Raw genomic sequence first — 22,430 nt, 5'->3', positions numbered from 1 at the left:
GAAACCCCCTGATAAAGTGATGCGCACGCGATGTAATTTGGCTAATTTTGTAACAAACAAATAATTAGCCTGCTATTTAAATATAATCATACATAAAACTAGACAGCGTACACAAAACGACGCGTTTCGTGTATGCTTATATTATTAATTTCGCTTATGAATTCCGTTTATTCTGTTGTTCCAGAATAACGCACACAGAGAATTACTCGGTAAAGCTCGTGAAAAATGAGTGTGTTTGAGCTCTGGTAGTATTCTGAAAGCCATAGTGGCCATAGGGATATTCCTTGATCGTTGCTTTTGTAAGAACTGATAAAAATAAACCATTATTATTTTGGTTTCGTGCACTGAGGGCGGATGTCCCCTCTAGACGCACGACGTCAAGGCGAGAGAGGAGCGCGCGCCCCCTAGCGGGACATGACGCGATTACTGAACGAGCATATAACTGGTCCTGATGCTGCAGGATACCGTACTGATGCAGAATATGACCTCACTTTACGCTACATCATGTGGCTCAGTCTCTGTGGCGCAATGGAATAGCGCGCTGGACTTCTAATCCAGAGGCTCCGGGTTCGAGTCCCGGCAGAGATGACGCCATCAGTGGATGATGGCTTTTTTTAATGCATAAATAGGTATTGTGATGCTGATCCGTCACTTCATTGCAGAGGATGCAACAATTACATTGTTTGTGAATGAACCTACTCTTTTATATGCGTAGCAATAACATATATATTTTTTGTTATGATAAACATTCACAATTACAATTTTAAAAGCCATTCTTTCTTATATATTTCCATATAAAGAAAAAACGTTTTATGAGAGAGATGCAACGGTTTGGTAACTACAGTCAGCTTTTATCCTACATTTCGAATACAGTAAAAAATGCAATTTTTCATTTTTAATGCATTCCTGTCCCTTTCGCCCTCTCAAATCAGTTCAGCTGTAATATACTTGTATTTGGTCTTGGCAATAAAGTCTCTCTAACGTGAAGAGAATTATCCTGAATTGCACTGGGGAGAGAAAGAGAGAAAGGTGGAGAGAGAATGAGAGCCTGTCAGAGAGATAGAGAGAGACATCAGTGTCCTATTGATTTTCCAGCGAACTGTGTGATTGGCTCTTCCTGGTCATTATGGGATAGAAATAGAGAGCTATCTCACTTCTCTACTGCCTGATCAAACACTACAGGAAACCCTCTTTCAGGAAACCCTCCTTCACTTTGACATGCATTTATTTGAATGGAAGGTGTGAATGTTCACTAGTAGTTTCTCAGTCATTCATTTATCCACTTCCAGCTCATTTTCACCCTCTCATGTGATTCAATTTCACCATATCACCCTGCGCTGAAACTCTTTCTGCAATTTTGCAATTCACATGTGATTTTGTCCCATTCTGCCTTGAACATCTACCTTTTTTTCTTTCCTCTCTCCACTGGCAATTTTAGTATCTGAGAAAGTGAGAGGGAGAGGGAGCGACGAGGGCTCATTTTAATGCAGTATTTGATTTTAGATGTTCAGCAAGTCATTAAACTGACAATTGAGACGTTCTGCTCATATTATCCCTGTCTTCCTGACTGTCTTCCTCGCACTCCCGGGCCGGTCGGAAGCTAGGGTGTTGGTTTCTGTGCTTCTGGACAGTCGCACGTCGAAGAAAAAGGATTGCGCAGGTCACGGGCGAGCGCGCTCGACCGCGTGGACTGTCACAGCTCTGCGGAGAATGACGTCAGCGTCTCTATAAAATGATGAAATGCAATAGGTTCTGTTTCCAAACACTAGAAACTGAAGGTACGGCACTTCACAGACTGAAATATTGTTGTGTAAATATCTTCTCAATCCGATAGGCTGAACTATTTCATTGTGGGATGATGTAAGCGGGCGCTTTCTGGGAATACCGGCGTATGCCGAAATGCTCGCAGTACAGTCTCCTGACCAGTAGATGTAACTACTGTCTCATCCGTTTCAGTGATGAAGACAGTGTTGACGTCCGTGCACAAGCTGGGATGATGATAACACTACAAACATACTGTATCTTTTATTTACCGCATAAAGTGATTACTTTTCCACTGTCTAATCTGCGTCATGCTTTATTCACTCCGTGAAATTAATAAAGGCCGACAGACTGTGGGCTGGTGATGACATTAAACACAAGTGTAGTTATTTGGGCCGGAAGTGTCCCGCCCCGAGGCTCCGGTTGGCTGCTCAAGCCACCGCCACGCTGACCGAGTCGTTGCTCTCTCGGGGTATCTGTCTCTCGTGCAGTCGTCCATGTTTAACCCCGTGCGTCCCCCACACCGCACAGCGAGTAATCCGCGTGCAGAACTAATCCTTAAATCCTCTCGCGAGTCGCAACGCCCTCCCCTCCTCCCATCCTCTCGCGCGGGCCTCCCGAGCAGCCGGCGGGGTCTCCAGAGCCCGGATCGCGCGCGCGAGGACTCCATTCACAAGACCACACCTCGCGCCGCCACCAGACTATATGAGGGGGGACCTTACGAAAACATTTTACACCTAAAAAACAAACAAACAAACACACACACACACACACACACACACACACACACACACACACACACACACACACACACACACACACACACACACACACACACACTGACACACACACACACACACACACACACACACACACACACACACACACACACACACACACACACACACACACACACACACACACACACACACACACACACACACACACACGATATTTATTGTGACATTATTTTCTAAACACTGTAGGCTAGTTGTTACAGTTGTTTTAGTTTTAGTAATCAGCAACCAATAAACCAGATACTTTCTTTTGATTATGGAGTTAACTATTTGGGACAGCTATTCATTCATTCACTCATGAACTCATTCTTTCGTTCGTTCGTTTGTTCATTTTCTACTTGGTTATAGGTTATTTAATAAATTGCACAATATGTGCTTTCAGAGGATTAGCAGCCAACAACACCGTTATTTTGATGTTTGTTCAAATAGACATATTTTTATTACAGGTAAGCTACTTTTTTAATGTAGCCTATTGTTTGCATATTTACAAATAATTTCTCATATTTTTACATTTCACATTTTATACTAAAGACACTAAATATAAAAATACATTTGTGACTATTTAGATCAAAAAAAAATTTGCATACACGATAGGCATTGTAAAAAAAATGTTTAATGATTTGTTATCACAACGTTTTTCTTTTGTCAAATCAACTGGGATAATGTGTTTCAGATAACATTAGTTTCTGTTGATTAAACGAATCTCCTTCATTGTATCAACTCAAAAATGTAACTTCAATGAACTCAAAATTGTAATGCAAACATACTTTTTTAAGTTAAACCAACAATATTCAATATTTATTCATGCCCCTTGGGGATGAATAAAGTGATTTGAGTTGAGTTGAATAATTTTTAGGCTAATTATTATAAATGAAGTATTCAATATCATTATTTGTTGTTTTAGTCTAATGTTTAGTAAAAAAAAAAAGTATTTCTGACATAAATAATGTTATCAATAACAGCAGTAATAATAATAATAATAACCTATCTTAGGCAGTATGGTCTAACCCTGTTATCCAAATGGTACGGCCAAATCGTATTAAAATACCCACCCCTCCCCCTCCACCCCCCGCGCCTCCCTCCTTCTCTCTCCCTCCCTTTCTCCGTTCTTTCAGACAGACTGTTTTGCTGCAGTGAACGGTAGCCGTGGAGAGAGGAAAAGGCAAGAAAAACAAGAAGACAGTGGAGGGCGGAACGAGAACCAAGACAGACAGATCCATTGGGACCTTAGCGTGAGCGCCAGCAGGCATAGACGGGTCCAACAATCCAGAACCAACGGAGCCAGCAGGCATCACGAGGAGCGCTTATATCGGTGCGTATTGTAATCTGCCCTGCTTTTGAGCTCACAGACACGCAGGGTATTATTGTCGTTGGCGTCCTGGTGCTTATACAGATGGGGGGAGACACCTGTCAGGTTTGTAAATAGGGGAACGCTCGTGCTCTGGAATGCGCCTGCATCCGCGCGCGTCTCTTCTGGCGGGCGCACCGGGCAGAAAACCATTCAACGAGCTCGGAGGTGTTAAAACTATGAGCAAAGGGAAGGGGGATGTTATTAAAGCGTGCTTAGGCTACTGTAAATCCACCGATGGTTGCTTTGCCCCCTCGCGTTTCCCCCTCCCAATCGCGAGCTTTAGTAGCATCCCTGCCGCTCCTTCTGCATTCAGCTCGGACTGTGTGCACCTGCTACTGTTTTCCGTGTTTCGGTGGGGCGTCCCGGTTGCGCGGATGAGAACGGGACTGGTTCTCAGTGGGAGAGAGAGAGAGAGAGAGAGAGAGAGAGAGAGAGAGAGAGAGAGAGAGAGAGAGAGAGAGAGAGAGGAGAAGTGCGAGAAAAGAACCGATCAGTGAGGGAGGCGACGCAGGTGGCTCCGTTTCGGGTCGCGTGCCCTAGAATTGCAGCAGGTATCATCACCTCAGCCAGTCGCGATGAGGCGAGATTTCGCTGCTTGCGCTGAACACACACACACACACACACACACACACACACACACACACACACACACACACACACACACACACAGTTTGACAGCCACTGTCCGTCCATGTCTCCCTCTATAGTTGCACAACAAAAGCTCAAGGCAGAGTAATAGGCAACCAAACGACCTGGACTATTGTCTGAGTGAGTGCGCGCGCGCGCGGTTGTGGCCACGCTCGCGCTGAATTCTCAACGGGCGACAGGTGCACCTTCCTCTCGCGCGCAGCAGCAGTCAGAGTAGGAGAATAATGAGAGCGGTGTTAAAGGCTACCGGGAGGATTTCAGGGGCAACACTCTACAAATCTTAATTTTTGTCAGGCATGCACCCACTTTTACGTTGCAATTGTCGATTCAGAGTCGTTTTCTGGGTTACTGAGTGACGAAGGGAATGTTTTCGATCACTGCGTCACATCACACACAGCGAATGACACGAGACGATTAATGAAAGCACTGGGGCAGCGCGTGAGTGAAGTGTGTGTGCTCAGCATCTATGCGACCAATCGGCGCGCTCTGTCTGTTAATGAGTGTGTATGTGTGTTGTCCTGTCTTCCAGTCAGCGCTTCGTTGAGCTTCTCCACTTCTCCCGGTCTCGAGAGGACTATTGGGTTTAACGTACTGGACTGATGAGCGGGATGCGCGTGCGTCAGAGTATGACATTCCCGTCATTCCAGCGAGCCGCTCTTAGGGCTCTCGCGGCCCTGACGATGCTTCTCGCGACCTCCGTTCGGAGCAACTACGTTTTTGGTAAGAAACCCCCCTCTCTGCACTCACTCTGCTCCTCCCTCTTGTTTTCAGTGTTTTCTGTTTCTGGGAATCACAGAGCCGTTAATAAGCTCGTGGGGCACAGAGGAACCTCCCCCTCCTCTCAGCTCCAACGGAATTTTCTGCTGTGTTCTGTTATTTTGGGAACAATAGCACACATACTATCTATCTATCTATCTATCTATCTATCTATCTATCTATCTATCTATCTATCTATCTATCTATCTATCTATCTATCTATCTATCTATCTATCTATCTATCTATCTATCTATCTATCTATCAGCCATTTCTCAAGAAGGCTTTTACATTCTTTAAAAAAAGGTTCCAAAACTGGGTTTTTGCAGCGATGTCATAGAAGAACCATTTTTGTCTCCTCAAAGAACCTTTCAGTGATTTAGAACCATTTTCTAAACCAAAAACCGCAAAGAAACTTTTTCCACTTTAAAGAACCCTTTGTGGTTCCATGGATGTTAAAGGTTCTTCATGGAACAATATATGCCAATAAAGAACCTCTATTTTTAAGAATATACACACATTACACAATGCTAGCAGGCAATTTCAATGAAGTTGGATCTTCTTTTTATAATAAAATATTTTTCCTTAAAAGTGTTTTAATGAACTTGGAAGGATTGCAGCTTGAAATGTTTGATGCTTTTATCATGCATACACCACAAATAGAGGACGGATCTATCTATCCTCAAGCACATGGGCAACACATTACACAACTTGCTGAGTTGGACTGAATCAGTCTTCTGGCTTGTGTAGGTGGTTGACTATTACATTGGTCTTAGTTTAGGATTAAACAGCATTTTTATCAAACCTTTTCATAATAAAATCCTTTTTCATTATAAAGTTTAGTAAGAAATGCAGCTTTTGTTGAAATGTCTGGTTCATTGTCACTGTTTCAGCAGACTGATGAGTGGAGATCATAACTGCTTTTAATTTTTAGTTGGAAGTATAATTGCTACTGCACAAGTGTATATTACACAATCACAATGAGTTGGACTGAATCAGTCTACAGGCTTGTGTAGGTGTATTGTTACTCTCTAGAGTACTCTCTGAACGGATCTCTATCAAATGTCCAACATTTCTGAGTGAAAATATGGATGATTATTCATGATTGATGATTGTGATAGAGTTTTTCTTTTCATTATGAAGTGTGAACCGGAGATTTGTGTTGAGGTGTTGGATTCAGAGAGATTGTGTCATTTTCTTTCTTTCTTTCTTTCTTTCTTTCTTTCTTTCTTTCTTTCTTTCTTTCAATCGATCCTGATCTTATCCTTCCTCTCACACACAGACAAACACTTAAACTTTGTCAGCTGTTTTTGCTGCTCACTGCATTATTCATTATTGTGCTTTTTTGTGCTTTTGCATATCCACTAACCTTATGCATCCTTAATGCGGATGTGAACGTATGTGTGAGTGTGTGCAAGCTTTTTGCATATGTAAGAAACTCATACTTTGGTTTATGTGCTGTAGTGGAGCGGGTTGTTGGGGATGTATGGGTTGTTTGATTGGTTGTTTGATATGTATGAGAATGTTGAATGTTGGCTCTGAAGTGGGAAACAGTATGTTTTGCAGGTTTGTGTGTTCCGTATGGTGTGGTCTGTGACTGTAAGAGTTACATTAAATTACTCTTGATGCCTATTCCACCTGCTTTTGAAAACCTTTTCTTCGCTTACATAACCAATCAGTGTTGTGCAAAGTCGCCCACCCACCTTCTGTTTCAAATTTCTGTTCTTTTGAACTAGTAAGCAGCACAACTGTTTTCACACTGATAATAATAAGAAATGTTTCTTGAGCACCAAATCAGCATATTAGAATGATTTCTGAAGGATCATGTGAGACTGAAGACTAGAGTAATGATGCTGAAAATTCAGCTTTGCCATCACAAAAATAAAGTACATTTTAGGACTATTAAAAAAGAAAATATTCAAATTGTAAAAATATTTCACAATATTACTGCTTTTACTGTATTTTTTATCAAATAAATGCTTGGTGAGCATTAAGAGAAAAAAATCTTAGAGACCCAAAAACTTTTGAATGGTGTGTGTTCATTGTGCATTGAGAACAAATTAAACAATAAAATAACAAAGAGAATTAAAATTAAATTATAAAAAAAAAAAAATTGGAAACTCGACTTTTGACATATTCAAGCTTTTCAAAATTTGCAGACTGTGCTGGTGTTTCTGCTGAGTTTGGTGCGTAAATCATATTGTTACATTGCAAAGGCTGGGTTAATAAAAGTGTATTAAACTGACAACGTATACCTTTCGGCCTTAGTAAACAAAGCTTTCATCGTGTATATATGATGGTTATATATGATGATTAGTAGATCTGCACGATTCTGGATAAATTGAGAATCACTAGATGTTCCGACAAAATGTTATTTGCTGCAGTCTATTAAAAAATATTTAATTAATTTGAATTTCTTTTTTTTAATCAGTTTGAATGAATGATTTAATGTCTTACTCATAAAGATTTCACTTGTTTCATTACTGAATAAATCAGTATTTTTTAACAAATCTTTTGAACTAATGATTTAATGACAAATAGGCTACATTTTTAACAGTCACTTGTTGCCACCTACTGGTGTAACAATGTCATTGATACAATCATTATTTGAAGCGCCATGTTACTTTCTAAAGGTGATTTACTTTATTTGAATTGCTACTGTAGACATCACTGTTGATATCCGAACTATAAACTTTTATCACAGAAAATCTATGATAATTTGAATTAAGACAAAGATAAAGATACTGTTTCTTACCGATACTATACATGACAACTGCTCTCTCTGGGTCAGCAACAGTGCCAATTTAGGCATTGTTGACCAAATCGTTGTAATTTAGGAATAGGATTGCGTGGGTGTTTGAATCAAGATCCCAATCTTTTAACGATTAATTGCTTTAATGCTACTGGATGTGATGTCTAATTTTGATTTACTGAAAAGAACTTTGCACATATTCCAATTCACAAAAAAGAATTAGAAAGAAATATTATGCTTGTCCAATTTCACTACGTAATGCAAGACAAAAAAAAAGATTTTGGAGAGAAAGGCATTTTGTTTTGTTTTGTTGTAAATGAATCACATAAGGCTGAACTGTGCATAATGTAAACTACTGGGAGACCACAGATGGTTTCCATTACCTGTACTGCATTAATAAAAAAAAGTTAATATAAAGGGTTTTAAAATAAAATATTTTTCAAATTATAAATGAATAGTATTAGAAACAATGATACAGATGATTCAAACACCCACGTGATCTTTTTCCTAAATGACAATGATTCTGCTATGTCTATCAATCCTTTTACAAGTACGATCACAGCAAACATTCAAATCTGCGTAGGCGTACCATCAAAGTCCCCTTGTGGTAAAAATCAAGTTTTTAATGTTGTTTATATGTCTATGTGGTGTTTCTAATGTGCTTTAAGACAAATCATGTTCAAATTCATCTACACCATTGCTGAGTATTTTTCTCTTTAAAACTGCAGTCCAAAGACAGTCTCAAAAATGCGGTTTGAAATAGCGTTTCTGGCATCACAAACAACGTGTGATCGTCAATAAGTGAATCTCTGAGCTGGCATAAATGAGTGGAGGTGGGTCTAATTTGCATATTCATACATCCGTGTATACTAAATGAGGCAAGGGTGTAGAGTTATATTCAAGCTATTTTAAGGCATGAAGATGTTTGTTTAAAGGGTTAAATGTTTAACTATGTCACTTTGGTGATCAAAGATGCGTTTTAAGGCATACAATTATTGACTACAGGGGACTTTAAAACTTGTAGCTTTAAAACTCGGCTTTACATGCACACAGTGGTCATGTAAAGCCGAGTTCACATTGTACGATTTGGCCGTCTGAGACAAATGTCTGAGAATCTTAAATGATTCATCTAATCCTGGGCCAAAATCTGAATTCTTTGATCGCTAGTTTGCCATGTTCACCGACAGACGATTAATGACTATAGTGATACATTTTTACCTCTGACGAAATTCTGGCGAAATTCCGGAGGTGTCAGAAGTTTTGAGCCGCAGTCCTGCAGTGTGACTTCTCCTTCGACAACCCCCAAATCAAAAACCAATAGTAGAGCAGAACCTGATGATGCAGTTAGTTAGACAACAACAAACCACTACTCGCTTACTGATCTAAATAAATGACATTTATATAGATCAGTGCACTCGTTCCAGACACACACATGTCTTTGTTTTTTTTTAAGAAAAGCCATGATCAAATTTAACGCTAGAGATTGTTTTTGTTTGCTAGACACCATTTCAATCCCGCATGTAAATGCAGCTCATCACTGAACGTGTCATGGGTTGATGGTGTAACTCCAGACTAGTCTTCTTGAGTGTGTCCGTTTTTAATGTGTCTTCACTGCTGTATAGTCTGACTTTAAAGACTACTGAGATCCTAGTGTGAAATGGCTTACAGTGGGGATGATGTTCATACAGTCTAACAAGCAGCAATCGTAAAGTGCTTTAGTCCACAAGACCCCTAGTGCACATGAAGTGTGCCATTTGGGACAGGGCCTAAACAGGTCACGCTGCCTAATTGATTAATTTACTGAAAAGAGTCGGCTCATAAGATTTATTTGTTTGTGAATCTGCATAGGCCTACACTTAACACGCTGTCTTTGTTTTCGCGTGCATCCCGCAAAATACAACTCGATAGAAAGACTTTTTTTTCACAATACACTGTTACACCTCATTCAATACAGTCTGCAAACCCACATTCACAACTCATGTAAATATGATTTATTTTGTAGCAATGTCATAGCCCCTGTCCCAAATGGCATACTTCATATGCACTCTTGGTTTCGTGGACTTACAATGGCTGCCTATTAAATGTGCGTGTGTCCATTAGGTAGCATGAGACCATAGGGTGTTTTTGTCATGAGCTCGTGAGGGCCTCCTTTGGGGTCAATATGCCCCCAAACAAGTTTAGTTTTAGTTACTGTTCTTGTCTATTTCCATTTTGAGCTTTGCTGTTATTCTTAATAACTATTGCTTTGTTTTCACGTTTGTATTGTAAGTTGAAAACTCTACCAAAGCATTAAAAAAAGAAACAAGATTAGCATGGTTATCAAGTTAAGTTAGGCTAATGTGTAATGATATGAGCTTATCAGGTCTTACTCATAGTTTCTTGATTAGGCTGTAAGTGTGTGTGAAAGAGTGTTCAGATGTTCAGTCATGTTCTCTGATGTGTTGGCTACGTATTTGAATTTGGCTGTGTGTGAGAGAGACAACTTTTCACTTTGCTCTCTATGTGTGTGATGGATATCCATCGCTCATGGTCATCGCAGTGTACATGTGTTCGTGGAGTTTAAACCTCTGGTCTCTGATGTCTGTGAGTGTGTGTGCTTGTGTTGCTTATGTGGTCTCTGATGTGTGTGTGTGTCTGTGACTTGTAGGACAGATCACCCGTAGCCTCCGATATGTGTGCTACATCCTCTGTGACATGTTTGCGAGCAGCTCAACATGTGGTGGAAGCATCTGGATATCCTCCATAACCTGCTTGATCAATTCTGAAAGGTCATTTTAAAGAGGACGGCACAGCTCTGGGGCTCATTTCATAGGGTTTAACAACTGTGCATCACAGATTCATCAAAAGAGACACTGTGAGGGAAAATGAGCCTTTTTGTTTGTTTGTTGTGTGGCTGCTGGCTGTGTGTTGAAGCATATTGTTGTGTCCCTCCACTGACCTGAGACATTTTGATGGCTATTTGTGTTGCTAGTGCACATTTGGGCTGAGTGATTTATGCAGTCTTACAGTGTAAAACCTCAGTGATGCTGACATATGTGCATGTTTGTGAAATCATGTAAGGATTAAAGTGGTATTATGTGTGTCTGTGTGTGTGTATGTGTTGTGTAATCGAATGCCTCTAAGAGATCTTTAGACTAATGTTCATTATAAATGGTCCTGAACAGAATAGCTACTTAGCATAAATAATGCAGAGTAATGGATCACTAAAAAACTGATTAGTCAGATGACAGGCCAGAAATTATTCGCACACTTTGCACATCTTAACCCCTGATGGCTCTTCTCTCACAACACAAGAAAACACCAGAGAGGCCTGCATGTGGAGGAACTAAACATAAGTCATAATTATGGATTTTTTTTTAAGTGGTTTATAGAAAAAACTTTTTTTTAATTACTCAAAAGTGAATTTTGTCTCACTTGATTTACTTGTTTAATTTCAAAGAGAGGTAGATTGTTATTTTTATCTTGGCTGTGGTTATTGTTCTCTTTTGTTTCCATTTAGAGACCAATATCATCCTACTATTGCAATCGTACCTGTATAAGAGGGCTGTTGATACAGCTATAGATGTGCCAAAGTGATTATTCTTAAACAATGTTCCATTACAATGAACACACTGTAACAAACAAAATGCTTTTAGATAAACTGTGTTTTTAAATGTAAAGATTATATATTGATTTGTAATGTTCACTAAAGTACTTTGTTTAAGCTCTGTTCCATGACCTTATGCAGTTTTTTTCCTTCCATTTCTAAATGTAGCATCTCAACTGAAAAGGAACTGCATTCTTCTCTGAGAAGGATTCATGGAATTATGTTGTAGAATTTGGCCAAAATTAGGTATCTTAGAGGGCAATGAGGCATCACAGATGTAGAAAAGCTTTCTTCATATTTGTATTGCTTGTAAACATTGTATAAAAAGTTTTTATATGAGTTCACATAGCTCACAAAGTAGGGAAACAACAAGACCATGTGTTTAAATCCCAGGGAATGCATGAACCAATATTGTAAGCCTTGAATGCAGTGTGTTGATGATTTGTATAAAATTGTCTGCCAAATGTGCAAATGTAATATAGTGTTATGAGGACACAAATGTCATTGACTTGACTGTGTTATGTTTTTTTCAATAGACTAATGCACGAAAAGTATTTTCTTGTTTTTCAATCATGTGGCCATTAGCGTTTTTTGCCACATTCCCCCTGCTGATCGTTTAGTAGGCTGGTGTTAAAGATGAATATAGATAATGAGGAGAAGAAAACAAATTCATATGTTTGAATGTGGCGGCTGACTTAATGACCGTAATGTCAAATTAGTTGAGAGTAAGATGATATAATGTTGTTCTAGTGCAATATTTGCAAAGATTCTCAGAACAGAATCCCCGAGTCCCTTTAGTCCTTTCCAATCAAAGCCGTTGCATGCGAAAACCTAAAAAAACGAATCTAGAGACGGCTGCTCTGCTCTGAGGTACGTAATGAATGTGAATTGGCTCTCCTGGCCCAGCACCAGAGTGGCTGTCCTGTTTCAATGTAGACTTGGATGAAGATCAGTGTAATCAGTATACGGCTGCTCAGAGTTTTTATAGACATGCGTGAGATCTGTAGGTGTATTGAGATTGTGTGTGGCTCTGGATGTGAAATACACCTGCAAACAGAAGGAGAGAGAGGGAAATGAAAGTCACCCTTGTCTTGGCGTCGTTTGCATGCCGGAACCCCTGAGTGAGACGCCCAAAGTCAGAGAAAGGACATTATTTCCTGTCTACGATCTCTAAAAACCTCCACTGACTCCTGGGAAATGTGGTTTCCCAAAGCTTGAAAAAAAATTCTCACTGGTAGGAGAGCTTATCTGTAAGTTAGAAAGTAATACAATTGAGAGTCTACTCCAAAAAACTGAAGTGGGTGCTGAGGGTGTGTTTTGTCTCTTTTTTGCTGGCTATACATGAACCTTTTTGTGCACTCTAGAAAGTCATCTTGTGTCAAGGGGTTTGCACAGAGATTGTGTACAAGCAAGAGAAACTTGACCTATTAGATTAAGGTTAAGTGTTGAGACTTCTCTGAGTAAAAAATGGTTGTATCTAGAGATGTAAGAGTGGCTATCTGATTGGATTAAATGCGCTCTGTCTTCTCATGTTTCCCGTGTAAGTTGGGATAGATAAAGATCTCCTGTCATTAATCAGGACATGAGCGTTTTTCAGGAATATTCAGACATACATATTAATGAGATGATGCAACAAGCTTAGAAATATAGCCTTGCTTTGAATCTTAAAACAATGCAATTTTAGCTCCTAAAAGCCAGGGTTGTGCACTGTTCAAAACTGAATTAAGAATGTTTTTTTTAAATTCCAGTTTACTTACTGGATTTGAATTGAATCCGAATTGAGGGAGCATTATTTTCTTCTTTTTTCATTCAGTTTAATACATTTGTCTATCATTTAATCCAACTGATCTTGATGGTTAGTCAATAAATCTTTTGATATATCTATAGATTTATATAAATACAGATTCAATAGATAAAGTTTCTACTCTGTTTGCAATTTGCGATACGGATAACCAAATGTAATGAATTCTTTACATTATATGATTATGATTATTACATGATTATTACATTATAAGCAATTTATCTCAGATTATAACCACTATGTTGAGATGCATCAGAGAGATGCATCAGAAGAAGGGAGACAGATGGCATCAAATGCAGCATTTTGCATTACAGTATGAATGCCATGTGATACTATAAACAGATTATCATGGTAGAGAGTGTCACGTTACTGTAACTCATTCTTATAAAGGTCAAATACAGTATAGATTCGGTCATATGGCTCAGTGAGAACATTTATTGAATTGACAGCAAACTCTGTTTTAGCACAGAACCTCATGGCTGTGTCATTACTTCATCACACCTTTTGATAACACACCGAATAGATACTATTACAAACATTATGGATTTTAAGTTACGTAAGTTAGGTAAGTGTATTTTCTAATGTGGCATCTGTAGCCTGTGTACAAACTGGTGATTTGTATCTTGCATTGTTTGCTATGAAATGAATTGATTGTTAAAAGTACTAAATTGAAAGAAGATCATACTGTTGTGTTTTGGTGATTAAACCAAGGTTCTCATTACAATTAACAATAATCTTGTGTTTAAAACAATGATTTTGTGGACTGAAAATGTGTATAACTGAATAAAAACATGAGATCAGGTTTTGAAAGAATGACTAGCTGTGTTACAAGTGTGATCAGTTTAGACTTTTGTACTAAGAGTTTTACTAAGAACGTTTTTATTTTTATCTGGAAAAGCAATTTATAATTTTGAAAGACAAATCTTAAAAATTAAAAAATGCTCTGGAAGTCTGGATGAATGGTTGGATGTAGGGTTGTGCGATGTCTACCAATTTAGCATCAGACGATGTGTATAGTGAAACATCGCGATGGACGATGATATCGGGAGGAGGGGCGGGGCTAACATTCTAATTTTTAAAGCCGTGTTTTACGCCCGTTTCACACATATTACACGGATCGCCGGACCGCACCCGCGTGCAGTGTGAAAGCTCTAACCTGTTAACATGGGTACGTAAAAAAATACGCACCGCATACGCACTGCAAACGGAGTATGTGTGAAACGGGCGTTTACAGTGGATTTAGAACAGCTAAGGGGCGTAGGCACAACGCGGAGATATTTTCCTCTACATCTCATCAGCAATTTTGATTTTGGCAGGCTGCAACAGCTGACCACGAGTGAATGTACAGTGACGTGACAGAACTGCCAGATTCAAACTGCTTTCGCGCTGTGGCTGGCGCTGAGCCATTGACGGACGCGCTCAGCGCTTGTCATATATCACACAACTATTCAGTGTTTTTAACCACATAATGTTTATTTTAGGTTTCAGACATTTAAATACATATAATTTATAGTGTAATATCTCTATTTCTTATTAGGCTGCTGCCACCACCTTTAATTATTTAGCCAGTATGGTCTGGCACCAGAAGATAACACACCACCACAACTTCAATCAAACAGTTTTATTGATAGAGGGGACTGTAAGGACAGGCTAAACACAACCTGGAAAAGCCGTAGAATTGCACAGAGCACTACGTGAATTCACTCACTTCATTAGTGACAAACCCCAGAATCAATTACAGTGGCACTTCAAACCCATTTAAAACCTCAACTTCATGCAGGTGTAAAATGGTACCCATGACTGTTCCCTAAACCTTCCCAGTTTCAGTCCCACCCACCTTTACTATCACCCTCTATTATTATGAAGCACAACTTTATTTAAAACATTAGTTAAATTTAAAACAGACACAATCTTAAAACACTTAACTCGCCCACCGCGGCGTTGCCCCTCCCTACTGCGGGGGGGGGGGGGGGGGGGGGGATTCCACGTAGCCCACACCGTTCCGTGACGAGAAATGTGAGCGATGTCGTCACGATGATTGGTATCAGGCAGTCTCAGTCAAACAAGGGGAAATCCCACCGTAAGTCCATTTCAAAAAGGCCAAAGTCCAGCCGGGCGATAGCATCAGCCTTCCGCACAGTCGCGACGGCACTACTAACTTCCCATCTCTATACTCTCTCCCCGCACCCGCTATCTATCTATCTTCATCGCCGGCGGTCCTATCCAACCGCGAACGACACCCCCCTCCCAAAATAAAGGTGAGTACCGCCGTCCTGTTATCCACAATGCAAACCAAACCAAGCCCGCTCCATCGTCTTTTGCACCCCATTTAAACCTTTTCCACACCCAGCCTCTCAATACACAACTCCCGCCCCGGTGTTTCTCATTTCTCAATCAGTCTCAATAATTAGTTACCAAGACAATATCCCAAAACGCCACCCACATTACACTAGCAAAACAATACATTTATAGTTTGTAAAATACACAATGGTGTCTGTGGAAGCAGCAATAACAACCCATTCAAATATATTTGCCGACGGATTTTATTCATATCAGACTGACAGTGTAAGTAACATTAACTATAAAGTTAACTCTATTCTTCTCCCAGGTCACCTGCCATGTATTTCAGGGGGAAACTGATGAATTCACGTGCTGTAATAAACCCAACAGGCAGGAATCTCTGAACTGCAGCCCAAACCAACATGACGGCGCCCATCTCACGTTACAGATCAAAATCATTTATAAAGGTTTTTTAAACGACAAAACAAACTCACTCACACGTATTTGAGAATCGGAATAGAAGATAGTCGATGACATGGTAACCAGGTTTGTTAATATTTAGAAATAAAAGCGCTAACGTTACATCATTCATACAGCGCTATTTTGGCTGTGGTGAATCACGTGCCAAGCATGATGTGTAACCATGGAAACATGGGAGGGGGGGGGGGGGTATCGCGATGCTGGCTTAACATCGTGATGTCTGTCAGATGTCTATCAGGCAGTCTCAGTCAAACAAGGGGAAATCCCACCGTAAGTCCATTTCAAAAAGGCCAAAGTCCAGCCGGGCGATAGCATCAGCCTTCCGCACAGTCGCGACGGCACTACTAACTTCCCATCTCTATACTCTCTCCCCGCACCCGCTATCTATCTATCTTCATCGCCGGCGGTCCTATCCAACCGCGAACGACACCCCCCTCCCAAAATAAAGGTGAGTACCGCCGTCCTGTTATCCACAATGCAAACCAAACCAAGCCCGCTCCATCGTCTTTTGCACCCCATTTAAACCTTTTCCACACCCAGCCTCTCAATACACAACTCCCGCCCCGGTGTTTCTCATTTCTCAATCAGTCTCAATAATTAGTTACCAAGACAATATCCCAAAACGCCACACACATTACACTAGCAAAACAATACATTTATAGTTTGTAAAATACACAATGGTGTCTGTGGAAGCAGCAATAACAACCCATTCAAATATATTTGCCGACGGATTTTATTCATATCAGACTGACAGTGTAAGTAACATTAACTATAAAGTTAACTCTATTCTTCTCCCAGGTCACCTGCCATGTATTTCAGGGGGAAACTGATGAATTCACGTGCTGTAATAAACCCAACAGGCAGGAATCTCTGAACTGCAGCCCAAACCAACATGACGGCGCCCATCTCACGTTACAGATCAAAATCATTTATAAAGGTTTTTTAAACGACAAAACAAACTCACTCACACGTATTTGAGAATCGGAATAGAAGATAGTCGATGACATGGTAACCAGGTTTGTTAATATTTAGAAATAAAAGCGCTAACGTTACATCATTCATACAGCGCTATTTTGGCTGTGGTGAATCACGTGCCAAGCATGATGTGTAACCATGGAAACATGGGAGGGGGGGGGGGGGTATCGCGATGCTGGCTTAACATCGTGATGTCTGTCAGCCATCACGATGGACGAGGATATCGTCTATCGGCACAACCCTGGATGGATGGATGTATGGATGGATGGATGGATGGATGGATATTTCATTATATTTAATAAATTAACTTTTGTGGCTAGAAGAAAACTTCATAACACAGAATGCATTACCTGTGTGGAATTTCTTTGAATTGCAACTCAGTAAATTCATCTTCCTGTCATTCTAATTCAGATTTACAATTCACCTTCCTGTGGAGTGTAAGTGCCAGTTTGCATGTTCTAACTCATGGATTGAAAGGCAACCTCTTCAATGTTGTAGGGAAGTATGCAATATGAGACGCAGCCAAAATCATAGAAGTCATATGATTTAGTAAGAAAAGATTGTCCCTTGATTGTCGCTCTTTTGGATTTGAAGCCCTGGATTTGAAGTTCAATGTACAAGTCAAAATTGAAGTCGTAAACATGTGTTCTGCAGAGGGTTTTGGATGCACAGTCGGTGGATAATTCCTTATTGTTAATTTGTTATCTTCCATCTAAACTCTAATAACTGTAGGCTGATGCTGTGGAGCCCTCGATTCATCAGCATACAATATGTTTACTCTGACATGAGGCTGAGCTCCAAAGCTCTTAAAACAGATGCTATTTGCGTTACAGTGCTGTAGGATGAGAGCTGGTTTCTTGGGAATAAAGTAATGCCAAACCACGAATCGCCCTGTGGCATACTTGTTTTGCAAAATGCAATAGCCTGTCCTCAACCACCAGTCCATTGCTTGAGAAAACACACACCTGGGAGAGGAATTTTTTTTTTAAATGCATTCCAAGGATTCTATAAACTTGCCTCAATGATTGTTTTGGATTTACTGAAACGGATATTCACAATGACTTTAAGTTTAAATGGATTCACATTTTTCCAGAATTTTTTCTGAGCTTAATTATTTATATAATCTAAAAATATCTAAAAGCAAATCAAGAGGCAGAGAGCAATCTGATCAAAGAGATCCCAGTGCAACACATTTACAGCATTTCAGTAGTACCACTATCAGCATTAACACTTAATCAAATGCAAAAACAAGGAAGACCGTATCTATCCATGGTACTGATGACATCATAACATTCCCAGATAAACATCACAATGCTCTACTCAAAGCAGTTTGGCCCACTTTATGTGGGTATTTTTATCCAGCCGACATCGCTCGTGATATATTTTTCATGAATAAAAACATGGACTTGGTTCTCTCCAGTCTGCACCATGTCAAAATTGTGCAGCAAGCTAGGGGCCACGTAACGTGCTTCAAACGTTCTGCGGGACCGTGCTCGGGTCCACAGGAATGAGAGCTGTGTCCATTCGAAAGGAGGAAAGCATTTCCAATTAGCCGGTTGCCAGTTGGATCACACTTCCTGCTTTCAGGAGTGCCCTGGGGCTGTGTTTACCACTGCAAAGCTCCCTGGGAAATGCGATCTGTTTGAAAGTGCTGGTGTGTTTGCTTCCTTACCTCAGCGTAACATGCGGCTGTGGCTTGATTGAGCGGCTTGGCTACTCCAGATGTGGCCAATAATGATGAGAGATTAAGCAATGGGCGGTAATGCTGGCCAATCATTAATGTGGATGAGATTTAGAGGCGGGAGAGCTGTGTGTAAGTGCCAGTGGCTCACTTAACTCAGAGGACAGATTTGTTGCTGGCACCTTTTCTAATGCCGCTGATTCTTTCTCGCGCTCTTGCGCTCTCTTTCTCTCGCTCTCTCACACACCCTCTGGGTATTTGTAGTACATTTCCTCTCTCTCTCTCTTTTTGTTGCCAGCATCTTTCCGTTGAAATGTAAGTCTGTGGAGTAGAAGGCCTGGGAAGAAACCGCGAGCAAGAACCCTGTCAGTTCCATAGACTGTTATCTTATGAATCATGTTTTCAGGAAATGCTTTCCAGCTTCTCTGACAGTAAGATGCATCACAGGCTCTTAAGCAGAGGTCATTCTCCCCTAGGAAATGATCCACAATCATTGATATTATGATCTGTCGACAAACCACAGATGAGCTGGTGAATTTGTTTATGCCGTCTATGATCCTGCGGCCCCCTGTTCTGCTGCGATGACTATGATTAGTGAAGCTATCATTAAAGGGATCTACTGAGTGTTTTGCTGTAACAATCAGCCTATTCTCTGCAGCTTCCATTTTATTTTAATGAACTTTTCATGATTTTAACAAGCACCTCACGTTCTGCTCCTTTTCAAAATGAAATTTCATTTTTCAAAGAATATTTAAGGATCTTGTCTCCGCTGTATTTTGTGCATGTGGGAAGGAATACCTTTAGACAGCAGAGGTTGCGCCCTCTCCTCCATTACCAAGTCAAACTTCTGTTTCTATCCAATTATCTCCCATTAGAAAAGCTATTAGAAGTTCCTTGGATGATTTCCGAGTATATATTTAGTGGATAAACCTTTGCTTATGATATGTGTTACTACAACATTTTAAAAACAACGTTAGTTTTGTTTCAACCAGTACTTTTTGAGCGCAGTGCTTATATTTTACCTAACATTAGGTTACTACAACTCAGTGGCGGCCCGTGCATTTCACACCTAGGCCTTCAGTGGTGTCCAACCTGAATTAATAACTTTTAATAGTGTAGCAGCACACAGACTCCATATAATTGTTGTGAAATTGCTGTTTTTATGTTGCACCGGCAGTTATTGGGTTACTGCGGAGAGTTCCGAAAAGGCTGGTAGAGAGAAACGAGTGAGTGAGTTCGGCTTGTGCGTTAGTGTTCAGTTGTTCTTGCGTTCCGATTATAAGTTCAGAAGCAGAGCCTCCCTTGTCTTGTCGTTCAAGGGTTACAGTCCCTTGTCAGACGTTACAATAGTATTAATGTTCGAAAAAAATAGATTTTAAAGATATAGCCAGTTTAGATGGAAAGGATCTCAAGCTGACTAGCTGAAGACATTACAGTAGCTAAACCCATTGAAACGATACTAACATGAAAATAAATCCCAGCATAGCACTACAACAATGCTGTAGCATAGCCCTTCATAACAGATAATGCTTTACAATGAGCTCTATTAGAGAGCTACATATGGCAATTGATCTGTTCAATAAAATACCTCACTCACATGTTAATTAATAAAAATACATTTTACAACATTTCAAATGTTATTTAAGTACACTTTAAGGTGTACTTTTATATTGTTTTATTATTGTTACTTTGTACAATATCCTAATAAATCAGAAAATTAGATGCAATGATGATTAGGATTAGGAACTTTAATTTATAATCTTTGTACATATTTATACTGAATGGAACAAAAAGTACATATCTTTTCATATTTTTTTGGTAATGTCATATAAATGAGTTGCAAGTTGGAGTTTAATATAAAGCGCACAGAACATCATCTTGATTAAACTGTCACAAGCAGTTTCACCTCTTGCTCGAGGTGTACTTTCTGTCTTCTGAGTTCTTCTTGAAGAACTCAGAATTGGCAGCCAGTGTGAGATCGGTTTTGAAGATTCTGTATGTCTGTCTCTCTGATAGTATCAGCTTTGCTCAGTCTTTAACTGATTGCGTCAGCTTCTCTCAAGCTATTCCAAGTCTAAATCAATGAAACGTTTCACCTAAGACCAAGGACAGAGCAAAAAACCTCAAATAACTGCCAACCTTCAGACTCTGTAAAAACATAGCCGTGTGTGTGTGTGTGTGTGTGTGTGTGTGTAAGACACCCCCCCCCCCCCTTTCTTAATTGATATATTGCATTTTACTTGTTCCCCAGCAAGCAATTTTGTGTTTAAAAGATGTGTAATAGCCTTCCAAACACAGCCCTGACGTCTAGGCTAGAACTAGACATGTGCCGGTATTCGGTAATGCGATAAATCGCGGTAATGAATATGCACGATATTGTTATCGCGGGGACTTCGAAATACCGTGAAAAATAATAGATCCGAATTTAGATTTTTAGAACGCGCATCAGCTTATTTTCCATCAACCGCTTAAAAAACAATGCGTATATGCTGCGCAAAACACATGTGCACTTTGATGTAAACAATCCCCACATCACATGTATAAGCACTGTGTGCATGCAGTGCGCACTCTAGTCTAATGTAAACAATCCTCACATGGAGAAGAAGCACGGCGGAAGGAGGAACGCTGCCGACTATTTATCCCCCGCATGGCTGCCAACTCTCACGCATTCAGCTTGAGACTCACGCAATTGACACTTTCACGCGGTCTCGCGCCACACATCCATCCTCAGATCAAGTAAACCGATCATCTGTTACTTTTTATTAAAGATACAGTACAACCCACCGAAAGGTACGTACTTTCGATCAATCAGTGTTTTTCAACCACGGAAAGAGGTCAATAACACTGCAGGAGAACAATTATGTCACAGAACGTTACATTTACCTCAGGAAAGCCATTTAATGTTAGTTGACTATAAGGAAATAGCTATAGAGAGGAGTATTTTGCTAAATATGTGCACTATATTATTTTAATATATGTTTACTTGTCATTATATAATTGTTATTATAATGAAAATTACGGCATATTACATTTTTATATTTATATTATTATTATATTTATATTGTATGCATTATATTTAATTTCTCTCTGTATGTTTACAGCATTATGTGAGATATATTTTTTCTTGAGAAAAAATTAAATGCAGGCTATCTACTGTAGCCTACCTAATATTTATCCAAATGAGTCAATATTGAATCAAGATTGAAATTAAATCCAAGAATTTAATTGAAATCATGAAAATTGTGTTAAGCAATAATACAAACAGTAGCCTCAGTAACCATGTAAACATTATAACATGTTGTCACTAAAAAATAAAATTAATGTTTTGACAATCACAATTACACATTGTGATGCAAGTTTTTTTTAGATACCCCCAATCCGTCTGTTTCTCTTGTGCAATTAAAATATCGTGATAATACCGTATACCGTGATAAAAGCTCAATCAATTAATCGCAGCATGAAAATTTGATACCGGCACATGCCTAGCTAGAACAAGGCAAAATTTGGGCTGTCAGTGAAAAATGAATAGACATCTAACCATAGCCCAAGAATAGACTAGTCATT

General features: G+C 39.7%; 1 protein-coding gene and 1 non-coding gene across 8 annotated transcripts in view; both read left to right on the top strand.

Annotated features, from left to right (window-relative positions):
- The first annotated feature begins 514 nt into the window (after nucleotides 1-514).
- trnar-ucu (transfer RNA arginine (anticodon UCU)) lies at nucleotides 515-588 on the top strand. Its single transcript has one exon. It is a non-coding gene; the product is annotated as a tRNA-Arg (tRNA).
- A 3,041-nt stretch (nucleotides 589-3,629) lies between these two features.
- Nucleotides 3,630-22,430, top strand: part of cadm3 (cell adhesion molecule 3) — a 71,573-nt gene continuing 52,772 nt past the window's right edge. For all 7 annotated transcript variants that reach the window (XM_077221908.1, XM_077221907.1, XM_077221904.1 and 4 more), the window contains exons 1-2: nucleotides 3,630-3,870; nucleotides 5,087-5,277. In XM_077221908.1, the coding sequence (XP_077078023.1) occupies nucleotides 5,157-5,277 (121 nt within the window). In that variant the 5' untranslated portion in view covers nucleotides 3,630-3,870; nucleotides 5,087-5,156. The remainder of the gene's footprint in view (nucleotides 3,871-5,086; nucleotides 5,278-22,430) is intronic.

Source organism: Siphateles boraxobius, unplaced genomic scaffold, assembly GCF_051911475.1.
Source record: "Siphateles boraxobius isolate OS27281-9 unplaced genomic scaffold, OSU_SipBor_1 86, whole genome shotgun sequence".
In the NCBI taxonomy this organism is placed as follows: domain Eukaryota; kingdom Metazoa; phylum Chordata; class Actinopteri; order Cypriniformes; family Leuciscidae; genus Siphateles; species Siphateles boraxobius.
Note: the sequence above shows the minus strand (reverse complement) of the source record. Positions and strands in the feature narration are given on the sequence as shown.